Source organism: Panicum virgatum, chromosome 5N (assembly GCF_016808335.1).
Source record: "Panicum virgatum strain AP13 chromosome 5N, P.virgatum_v5, whole genome shotgun sequence".
In the NCBI taxonomy this organism is placed as follows: domain Eukaryota; kingdom Viridiplantae; phylum Streptophyta; class Magnoliopsida; order Poales; family Poaceae; genus Panicum; species Panicum virgatum.
Window position 1 is genome coordinate 42882896 of NC_053149.1, and position 12086 is coordinate 42894981.

General features: G+C 47.4%; 1 protein-coding gene and 1 pseudogene across 1 annotated transcript; both read left to right on the forward strand.

Annotated features, from left to right (window-relative positions):
• Positions 1–36: 36 nt before the first annotated feature.
• LOC120673236 (aldehyde dehydrogenase family 2 member C4-like) lies at positions 37–8258 on the forward strand. The gene is made up of 7 exons (XM_039953994.1): positions 37–276; positions 6174–6316; positions 6442–7089; positions 7213–7350; positions 7431–7568; positions 7668–7729; positions 7813–8258. Exons 1-7 carry the CDS (start codon positions 171–173, stop codon positions 8084–8086), a joined length of 1509 nt encoding a protein of 502 aa, XP_039809928.1. The 5' UTR covers positions 37–170; the 3' UTR covers positions 8087–8258.
• A 1739-nt stretch (positions 8259–9997) lies between these two features.
• Positions 9998–11768, forward strand: LOC120674818 (annotated as a pseudogene).
• The last annotated feature ends 318 nt before the right edge of the window (positions 11769–12086 follow it).

The window sequence follows — 12086 nt, forward strand, 5'->3', positions numbered from 1 at the left end:
GCCTCTCCTGCCGTCCACTTTAAAAAGCCCTGCTGCCTCCAAAGCCTCCAGGTGCATCCATCGTGGCCTCCGACTCCATCTATCTATCCTCTTCCTCTCCAGCGCCACGCCGCGCTAGTTCACACAGCACACATCCCTCTGCAGACTCCGGCCCTGCGGGGGGCGGCGCCATGGCGGCTGCGAATGGGAGCGGCGGCAAGGGGTTCGAGGTGCCCAAGGTGGAGGTCAGGTTCACCAAGCTCTTCATCAACGGCCAGTTCGTCGACGCCGTCTCCGGTACGCCCATCGCCCATCATCCGTGCCTCTCTCTCCCTTCCTGCACCCGAGCTCTCCGCTCTTCCTGCCTGGTCACCTTCTGAAAGAACCGTGATGTCGCCGCTGGGTTCACCACTGCAGACAGAGTTTGGGGGCAGAGCTGGGGAAGAACCCTCGCGCTTCAATCCAAACGACGATGCCGTTCTCTAGTGGCACGCTAGTGCTATACTTACGATCTTCCAATCGAACACAAATCTCTTGGAAAGTTCAAATATTTTCAAAAGTATATTTATTTTGAAAAAAATTGATTTACCTCTTGAACTATCGTAAAAATTCGATTTTCAATCTTCAACTACACAATCGTATTATAGAGGTTATTCAACTATCGAAAGTGAGCAAATTTGGTCCTAGTGGTTTTGAAGTTTTTTTTTAAAAATAAAAAATCTAATTAGTCTAAAAAATCAAAACTAATTTATTTTAAATTAGAAAATTATGTAGTACTAAATTTTTTTTAAAAAATGTAACCTATCTACTGTTGCTCTATTTGAATTTTAGATATTCAAATAACATGCATAACTTCAAGGAATCAAATATTATGAATAGGATCCAAATAGTTGTCAAGTATCATACCAATAGATAGGTTATATTTTGGTATTTATTTCATATTTTTTTATTTAAAATAAGTTACTTATGAATTTTTCAGTTTAAATTAAAATACTTTTAATTCTCACAAAATGAAAAATCACCTAAGAAATAAATTTGCTTGGTTTCAATAATTGAATGATTTATGCCATTGATTTCATAGTTGAAAGTAAATTCGAATTTTTACGATAGCTTATGAGCGTAAATTGCTTTTTTCCCCTATTTGTGGGCACAAACAATCCGTTTCCACCGGCGGACGGGTGGCGACTGCGCGTGGCGCAGCGGGTGGCCACATCGAGGAGGTCAGGAGGAACAAGACAAGCTGCCTCGATGGCTCGATCGCTAGCTTCGGCCTTTGGATTATTCACCGCCTCACCGGTGAGATCTCGGGTGGAGGAGGCCAAACTGGGACCGTTCATGTCCTGGCAAAAGATAGGCCGTCACAGTAACCAAGAGCTGGCATGACACTCCTCTTTTTTTTTTATGCTTTGATCTTGTGCGATCGTATCGTGCCATCGTGGGAAGCAAGAGGCCACGACAAAAGTGAGGTGACCTAGCCGGCAACAAAGGAAAAACCCAGTGTTCATCCCGAGAGGATTTGCTTTATTTGCCTGCCACTTTCTAATTAAATACAACTGATCATTTTTAGGCTTAACCACGGAGTACTTGATGTTGAGTTGTACTCGAAGGTTGCACACTTGTACGCAGCAGTACCACTATTATTAGCACAATGCCGTAACTTAACTAGTAAGGACACTCATACTACGGATGTACTCTCATGAACAAGTGCTACCTCTTTCAAGGATATACGGACGTTTACTCTCGTTAAGTGCTAGTATTAGCTTTTTTGATATCATCTTGCCCAAACCACACAAGCTCTGCGTCTTGACGAAAGAAAAAGGCCTTCATTTTCATTTTTCAGAGTACCCATCAGCAGAATTTAACTCGCACCATCTACATAATCTTCGTATGTAAAATTTTTCTCTGAAAAAAGAAATTCTTTGTAACAAGCAGCACGAATATCTTCTGTCGATCTCTGCAACTCAACCTTCGACGAGCTATTTCGGCCATGCACTTTTCAGTTGACAGTGACCACACGCACCCTTCATGCATGAGGCCAGGTTGCTACCTGTCTAGCACAAAAAGTCGTAGTTGGACTTGTTCCCTTGCAAACGGTATAGTAGGTGCTTGGAGAGTCCTGAATTGTCTAAGCTGAGAGTCCTAGCTAGCTTTCCCGGTTCGTGCAAATTCACCGACGTCCCGCACACTGCCGCGACGCGTCCTTTTTTCAATAGTACAATAATACTGAAAGCCAGGGAACCCGGATGACTAGGACTTGCCACCCTGCTGTTCCATTGGTACATGATGGCCACGGCTCGATGCCTGCTTCCTTGTTGTCCCTGCTATTGCTAGGCAAATCGGCACTTGCTAGCTAGCTCGCAAGCCCTAGGAGTACACATCATTGACCTTCCAGTTTCTGCCCTCGTCGTGGGCACTTAATTTTGGGGAAATCTAGAAAAATCGGGCTGCTAAATATATTATAATACCAGGGGCTGCGTCGCATTGGCTTACCAAAGGTCTAAGGTGAATCACTTGCAAGTGCGAGATGGATGGTGCTGATTTCGCCATCACAGTCATCACGACAGCCACAAAACGAAACAAGAAAAAAGCTGAGCGACATTAAACTACATCACGCAACGACAAATTACAGCTTGGGTGTAGATTGACAACTACAGCCACCTCTAAGTACTCCTATATATATAGTGCACATGCCTAATAACCGATTTAGCCTGCTTTCACCAATTTCAAGCCGCGCACCATTGTAGTATTTATCGAAATTAATGAATAGCCCTGTCATTTTTGCATTAAAAATAGCTTAATTACTGAGCAAGTAGTAACATATATATGATTCAGGGTCTAAAAATTAGCCCCGCTCCTTTTAGCCCTAAAGGATCCAAACGGGTGGGGCTACAGTAAATCCCTCCATCCGAAAAAAAACTTAGCCCCTCCAAGAGATGTTTATTGGGGCTATTTCTGCGTGGACCCCACTAAAAGTCATTTTTCTCCTCACCCCTATGCATGGAAGGTAGAGCCATTGATTGCGATATATGCTTTAATCCTCAAATTAGCCTATGGATCCAAACAACTCTAGGAGGTAAACTTTAGAAGGATAATTGAAGGTAAACTTTAGTCTTCAAATTAGTCCAAGAGCTACTTCTGATTTTGTTTCTTTGTGAATAGATATACGATCCTTAGTGAAAACTAGCATGCAGCACAATTAAGCTGGGGAAACAGTACTTTTACCAATTCATGAAGAAACCATGTATATATAAAAATTTAAATCATGCATGTTGTTGTATACATATAGCTTCTAGCCTACTACTGCTAGGCAACAGTGTATAGTATGAAGTAGTCTTCATGTGATGAGGTGGATGGAGACAAGTCGCCCAACCGCTGAGCTGCGCGTACTAAACGCCATCGGAAGGAGCAATCACCCGCATTTTTCTGGTGCTGGCCTTTGTTTGGCTCGTTGGCTCGTTTAGCTAAACGCACGGGAATGGGACGGCCTCCAAATCAAAAGCGGACCCCCGGCCCGGGTGATGACGTACTCTTGCGGTGGCCTTGCTCCTCGATCTAAATCACGTTCACACCATAGTCACTCTAACGAACGCTGTTCCGGGATGGAAACATTATTTTCGTTTCAACCGCGCACATAAATTAATGTACATCCTAAATACTGTTTTTCATTCCTCGTTTGAAAGTTATCGGGTGCTCTAGCCTAAGAGGGGAGGGGTGAATTAGACACTAATAAAAACTTAGACCTATGGCTCCAACTAGTTTGCACAAAACTAAAACTAAAACATGCTATCTAGATGTACAACTAGGTTGTTCTAGTGTGAAACCCCTATCCCAAAAGAGTTTAGCAACCTATAGCTTTTCCTATCAAGAAACTATTCTATGAAAGAAGACACACAAATTGCTAGTATGAAATGCGGAACCTTAAAGAGCGGGATAGGAGATAGCAAACTCTTGACGCGGGTGTTTATCCCGTGGTTCGGTTAGCCACAAAGGCACACCTACATCTACGTTGTTGTAGCACTCACTAAGACTATTGCTACTCGGCCACCAAGTCTCTTTCGTGAACACAATCACGGTCACCTTGGCCCCGGGGTTCCACTAAGGAGCTTCTCCACAAAGGATGGGGTCTCCACGTCCCCCGCACAAAGATGTTGTCGCCGCTCCACACCAAATCGGAGGGTTGATGACGTTGCCGACGAGCTTCACGCTCCAAGGTGCCGGCGCACCACGCTCTTGTTTTGGCTTGCTAATGAACCACAGCACAAAGGCTCGAAGCCTTGCAATCTCACTCACTAAGAGCTAATCTTTTACACAACACTCTCAAAGTGTGCTAAAGGGCTAAGGATATGATCTTGATGCTTTTGTATGGCTTGGAGATATTCTTGGGTGTGTGAGATGTTCAGCAACTCTAGCAATCTTTAAATGGCCGGGGTGAGGCGTATATATAGGCCACCAAGTCTTGTAGCCGTTGCTCCAACGGTCAGCAGAAAATCTGCGTATCATCGGATGAACCGATGCCTCTGGCAAGGGTAGCGTCGGTTCATCCGGTCACTCTAAGACACGAAGTAGCCGTTGAACTTCTGACTGCTGACACAGTGACCACCGGTTGAACCGATGCTTGCCCGTCGGTTAAACCGGTCACTCACAGCCTTCTTCTCTTCTGCTGACGTCAATGCACCGACGCAATACTCCGATGCACCGTCGGTTGAACCGGTGCTGAAGAAAACTTCTCTTGGGCACTTGACATCGTCTCTGGTACACAGTACGCCCAATGCACCGATGTCCTTTCTTGGACCGTCGGTTCAACCGGTGACTATAGGCTGATTTGGCTTCGATTCCCTCCTGCACCAAACATCATAGCTCGGTTCTTCCGACAAGCGTCGGATGCACCGATGCTTAAGCATCAGTTCTTCTGGTGCTCCTGATCCGAAGAGATTTCAGGGCGCTGACCTGAGACCCGTGAGGGGCGGCGATACTGGCAGGTATCACTTCGTCGACGCCGTCCCCGGTCGGCCCCGTCCTGCTTGCCGTCTCTCACTCTCTCTCTCTCCGTCGGCTAGGTGATAGGATATTATTTTTTAAAAAAACATCTCCGTCGGCTATCGACAAACCAATAGAACGGCACCAGTCAAGTATCCAAGGCACAAAATGTCGTCAGGGATTCAAATGAGAGGATGGCATACGATAGCAGTGCGTAGAACATTGATACTAGTGATAGAGAACATACATTTCATTTCTCTCAAACAGAACATACCTGACATAATTGGAACGCGATGTATGAGTAGAGAGAGAGGGAGGGAGGGAGGGGGGGGGGGGGGAGAGAGAGAGAGAGAGAGAGGTATCATAACAACGGTGACCACAGATGTTCTCGAAATCCTTTGCAAACTTAAAAAGGGTCGCATCCTGATGGTGACGACGACCAGGACATGCCAACTAGAATCTGTTGGAATTTATGGCCGTGCGTGCTTAAGGCTCCTTTAGATCAATCTAGTTAATAATTCATTCATTAGCTGATTAACTAAAAGGCAACGTATGGTGGGATACTAATTTCGACAGCACCAGCTCCAGCTCTCCAAGACGAAGATCATTGCGTATGAAAACATGTCTCCGTCTGATGATGAGATGGAGACAAGTTACCCGGCCGGCTGCTGAGATGAGCGCCAGCATATGTGCACACGCCAACGCGCGGAGCAATCATCTTTCTGGCGCTGGCCTTTTGTTTGGCTAATTGCTCGTGTCAGGAGATAATGTTCCTGGCTTTGTCTTCATTCTAGCTACGCGCACAAGTCTCGTGATGGGGGAATCAAGGCACCATCTGCTCAGAATTATTGCTTGCTACGATTAACCTTTTCTTTCATGGCACTAGCTCATTCAGATGTCACTGTCATCACGAGACGTAATCCTGTAGTGTCAACGCCCAGCTTTTCTTAATGGCCGCTAGCAGAATGACCGGTGCTTCCACGAGTCATGGAAGAACATAACTCCAACCTCTAAATCATGCTGTAATCCAAAAAAAAAACTGCAATAGCAATACACAGCGTTTTCTTTTTCTTTCTTTGGGAGTAAATACACAGCGTTTTCAGCTGCACGGGTTCAGACAGTTTGGCTTTCCATGTTCCAATCTGTGAAAGCAGAAGCATCTGAATTTGCGCGAATGGAAAAGGAAATATAACTGGCCATTGTACTCTTCCCCGCAGGTAAGACGTTCGAGACCCGGGACCCGCGCACCGGCGAGGTCATCGCCAACATCGCCGAGGGCGACAAGGCCGACGTCGACCTCGCCGTCAAGGCCGCCCGGGAGGCCTTCGACAATGGCCCCTGGCCCAGGATGTCGGGCTATGTAAGAAGGAATTCCACCCACCCATTTCTTCGCTCCGGATTGGGCCCAACCCAACCCAACTGGGTGCAGCTTTTCACGCCATTGTTTCGCGCCATTTTTTTTTTTGTCACTTGGTTGATTGGCAGGAGCGGGGCCGGATCCTGTACAAGTTCGCGGACCTGATCGACCAGCACGTCGAGGAGCTGGCGATGCTGGACACGGTGGACGCCGGCAAGCTCTTCCTCGTCGGCAAGGTCTGGGACATCCCGGGCGCCGCGCACCTGCTGCGCTACTACGCCGGCGCCGCCGACAAGATCCACGGCGAGACGCTCAAGATGGCGCAGCGGATGCACGGGTACACGCTCAAGGAGCCCGTCGGCGTCGTCGGCCACATCGTGCCCTGGAACTACCCCACCACCATGTTCTTCTTCAAGGTCAGCCCGGCGCTCGCCGCCGGGTGCACCGTCGTCGTCAAGCCCGCCGAGCAGACGCCGCTCTCCGCGCTCTTCTACGCGCACCTCGCCAGGGAGGCCGGCGTCCCCGACGGCGTGCTCAACGTCGTGCCCGGGTTCGGCCCCACCGCCGGCGCCGCCGTCGCCTCGCACATGGACGTCGACAAGCTGAGCTTCACCGGGTCCACGGAGGTCGGGAGGCTCGTCATGAAGGCGGCCGCCGAGAGCAATCTCAAACCCATCTCGCTTGAGCTGGGCGGCAAGTCCCCGGTCGTCATCTTCGATGACGCCGACCTCGACATGGCCGTGAAACTGGTCAACTTCGCCACGTACACGAACAAGGTACGCGTGCATGATTTGCCGTGCTGTCAAGTATCAGATCATCTGGTTTTCTCATCAGTCATCACCTCTCTCTCTCTCTCTCTCTCTCTCTCTCTCTCTCTCTCTCTCTCTGCAATGTCGAAGGGCGAGATCTGTGTCGCCGGCTCGCGCGTCTATGTGCAGGAAGGGATCTACGACGCGTTCGTGAAGAAGGCGGCCGAGCTCGCCAAGAAATCGGTGGTCGGGGACCCGTTCAACCCGCGTGTCAACCAAGGCCCACAGGTATGAACATCAGGGATTCAGCGTGCAGAGAAGAACACACAGCACTTGATGCAACGACCAACTATGAGATTGCAATGCAGGTTGACAAAGACCAGTACGAGAAGGTTCTCAAGTACATTGATATCGGAATGCGTGAAGGCGCCACGCTGGTCACCGGAGGGAAGCCCTGCGGTGACAAGGGGTACTACATTGAGCCCACCATCTTCACGGACGTAAAGGTCAATGCTCAACGTGAACAGCAGATATAGTTTTCCTGACCATGAACAAAAAAGTAAAACAGAAGACTGAATTTTCTTAACAAAAAAATGCTCATGTAGGATGACATGTCGATCGTGCAAGATGAAATTTTTGGACCGGTGATGGCGCTCATGAAATTCAAGTGGGCTTCTTCCCTGAAACTTTTTTTTTTCAGTTTGACAGCTGAAACTGAATGCCTGAGACAACTGAACTATTACATTGCAGGACTGTTGAAGAGGTCATTCAGAAAGCAAACAACACCCGGTATGGCCTAGCCGCTGGCATCGTGACTAAGAACATTGACATCGCAAACACGGTATCGCGATCCATCCGCGCAGGCGCCATCTGGATCAACTGCTACCTTGCCTTCGACCCTGACGCGCCATTCGGTGGATACAAGATGAGCGGGTTCGGCAAGGACATGGGCATGGACGGCCTTGAGAAGTATCTGCAGACGAAGACCGTGGTCACACCCCTATATAACACACCCTGGCTCTGATCTCATCCTAAGACAACTGAACAGCACAAGAGGGGAAATGAAGAAACGTGTCTTATACAGATAAAAGAATGGGTTGCTTGTAGCTCTGCATCTACATGGATTGATGATGTACAATGTAGCATGGTGACTTTTTTTCAGAACAATAAAGACATGTTTCAGACTTTTGGTTGCATTGGCCGGTGTCTAATCTGTTGAAAGACATTTTTCAGAATTTTACTGACAAGTGACAACCATTGACTTCCATGGGAACCAATGTTCTCAAATCGTATTATCAAACCTAGTCGTAAGCCCACCGATAAGACGATTAGTCGCGATTAGTCGTTGATCAGTTCGATTAGTCGAGCTTAGTCAGTCCTAGTCGTAGTCTAGTCGTCCTGTATATTCCAAGATCAATACTATATATATCGGACTCATATACAATACAGTATGATTTAAAGCAAACCATAGCAACAGTAGTTGTAAGTTGTAACTTGTAAAGAAAGGTAGAGCAACCAACAAACCGTAGCAGCACTGCAGCAGTAGAGGTAAAAAAAAAACCGGTAGAGTAACCAGCAAACCATAGCAGCTAGCAACCACATAATTAAGCAAGTTCAGACTTCAGAGTTGAGTACACAATTAAACAAGGTCCGAAATAAAAATAGGCTTGTGCTCAGCTCAATGATAGTACAACTAATCTCAAGTAACGCTGAGACATAAACCTAAACCTAATGGGCCACCAAATTCCAACCCAAAAATTGCCCAGGCCCAAAGTTGCTGCGCACTAAAACTAGTCGTCCACATGCTAATCGTATGACTAATCATGGTTAGTCGATGATTAGTCGGACGACTAGAGTTCTAGTAGAGGTAATCGAGTCGGTGGTCCTTATCGGTAGCGGCTGACCGATAAGGGCGATTAGTCGGACGACTTAAAAACATTGATGGGAACCTTTTCTTGGATTAGTCGTACTGTAGAATTATATGGCTAGATTTTACGAATTAGTTCTGCTATGATAAAGATGCATGGGCGTCACTGAAAAAAAGTAAATGAATATCTTCGCAGGTAAATTGCTTGGAAAGTACATCCAGAAGTTGACCGTTGTCTAACAAACAATGGCTCTGATCTCATCTTATGAGCAATTGAACAGCACATGAAGAGATGAAGAAATAATGTCTTATACAGATCGAAAGGTTCAATAGTTTGATCCTGCTTGTTTTGATGTAGCAATGCTGCATGGACATGTTCAAGAACAATGAAGACACATGTTTCGGCTACGCCAGCTGTTGTTTCCTCTGTTCAAGAACATGTTTCAGTATATAACTGACCACCATGGACTTTGTGTGGATTCATTTTTGCTAATGACACTACCGGATTATGTTGCTTAGTTTTGTGGATCATTTACGATATGATAAAGACGCATAGGCGTCACTGAAAATGAACACGGAATAAGCGTCTTTTCAGAGACTTTTACTTGAAACAATGGAGGTCACCATTAAGCAACAAGTATTATATAAATATTGCAAATTGCCAACTTTAGTCGGGATGTCCCATCGGAGATGATTCTTTCTGATGTTGATGCTTGACAAAATGACAGCAAGGAATCCTGGATAGCTTAAAACAACAGCACATCCTTAGTCATATTTCGTCATTGGCAAAGACTTAACAAGAGTCAAATCAACAAAGTCTCTGTAACTCTTATTTCTCCCTGTCGCCGAGATTTGACCATACACATATCATGTCATAGACTGCTCTTTCTACTGACCAATAGTATACAATTGCTGACACATTGTTGTGGCTAGGATCGTGTCAAAACGGAAATGGAGCACAGGCTGCACATAAGGCTCCCCAAAGGAGCTCATGTAGCACTATCTAGTCATGACTGCGGTGTTTAGTAAGCTCCACGACTAACATTCTAATTGCAAATTGTTCAACAGATGGTTTTTGTCATCTTCACAATATACAGCACTGCAGCTCTTGGTCAGCTCATCTTCTTCCACATGGTGCTTATCAGTATGAAACAAAGTACTATTCTTCTTTCAAGAAATAAAATGCAAGGTCTGCACTACGATTCACTGCAGGGAATGAGGACCTACGACTACATACTTGCAATGCGAGAAGTAGGGGCAGCATATAATCTCTTCGAGGACTCTGATTCTGATGAGAGCATCGACTTCGACTCACCAGAAAGGCCATCCTTCCTGTCAAGGATGTTTTGCAGAAATGATGCAATGGGCGAAGTAAGAAAAATCAAAATCTCAGTGCTGACACCATTGTAATACAGCCATTCAATCGGTGCTAATTACAAAGCTCGCTTCAAACATTGACAGAGTTCCCGGAAGCTGTCAATCAGGATCGAGAGCGACCATGGCGACGCTTCCAAAAGGAAGGATGCCATCCAGATCAAACCATGGACTTGATCAAGATAAGCAAGGAGAAGGCGATGGCGGCTGCTGTGCGCGCACACGAGCGGATCAGGCAGAAGCTGCCGACCTCACCAATGAAGCCACTGCAGGTGGAGACAAAGCGCGGCCCTCTGAACCCGGAAAGGAGGCAGCAGCACGAACACATCACGACGGGGAAGGAAATCGTGCCGGTCTTCACCAAGAGTTGGCTTTCGGTGTCTCCCACGGCGGGAGTCTCAAGCCCCAGGCGGCGGTTCTCGGGGTCGCCGTCGCCCAAGCTCCAGAGGCACTGGCAAGTAGTGTTACATGGACATGGTGTGGTTGTCGGTATCCGACTCAGGTGCGGCGATTCGGCAAACTCTGAAAAAACTTCGTCGAATATATTTAATTATTTATAAAATTTATTACAAATAAAAGACAAATATTTAATTTTACATAAGAAGCATGAAAATAGACCTTACCATATGTCAAAGGCCCATGAACAAATATAGCCCATAACCTAGGCCCATATAAACCTACCCAAAACCCATATAAACCTAGGCCTCCGCCGGGGACAGCGCGGGGCGAGCGGCCTGGCGGCTCCGCCGGGGGCCGCGCAGGGCGAGCGGCGCGGTGGCCTCCGCCGGGGGGCAGCGCGGGGCGAGCGGCCCGGCGGCTCCGCCGGGGCAAGGTGCTGCGGCCTCGTCAAGGCATGGCGCGGCGGCTTCGATGGGGATGGCGCAGCGGCCTCGATGCGGCTGACGCGGCGGCCTCCACCAGGGCGTGGCGCGGCGGCTGCACCCGTCTCCCTCAAGTCCGGCAGGCAGCAGGCATGGAGGCTCCTCCCTGGTTTCTTGTTTCTGGGGGCGGCTCGGCGTGTCAGATGCGTGTCGCATCGTATCGGGTGTGAGTCGACGCGCCGATACGCGTCGACACGGCAAAAAAATTTCGCGTTAACACTCAGCAACTTCGACCTGAGGCTGGCCGAGGTGTCCAGGGAGCTGGAGACCCACATCTCGAAGCAGGTGCTGTGCTCCGTGGTCATGAAGGGCGTCGAGGACGAAGGCTCTTCGTTGTGATCTCGTAGGATGCTGTTTAGTTCGCAAGATTCATTGCATTTTTTGGTTCTTGATCCCTGGGAATGGTGTGCTGTGCTTGCTTAGCCCACAATTTATCAGGCTTGTTGATTGTGCCCCAGGTGCATACAAAAGGTATCTGCTGGAGAGCTGCTGTGATCTGATCTGCGTTCTCTGAGCATTTGAGTACAGCAATGTGATGTAGGCAAAATGATTTTCCGTAAGCATGTTCTTCTGTCCTGTGGTTATGTCATATTTATTTGATGAGAGCATATGCATTTTTTTTGAAATAAATATGCATTTTTTGATAAGCAAATACTATTGCATACATCACTTTATCAGGATCTGTGCACAGGGAAGGCTTCACGTGTTGGATCTGCTGTCCAATAGCAAAGCAACAACAGGATGGGGCTCCTGAAGTCTTGATGTATTGGTGGCCCTTGAGTAGGACTGGCTAATGTATGGGAACGCATGCAAATTTGGATAGCACTTTTTACCACATATTTATTCAAATTTAGATCTTTATTCTGATGTTCTCGAATGTGATGCAAATCGGATGGTTCGAA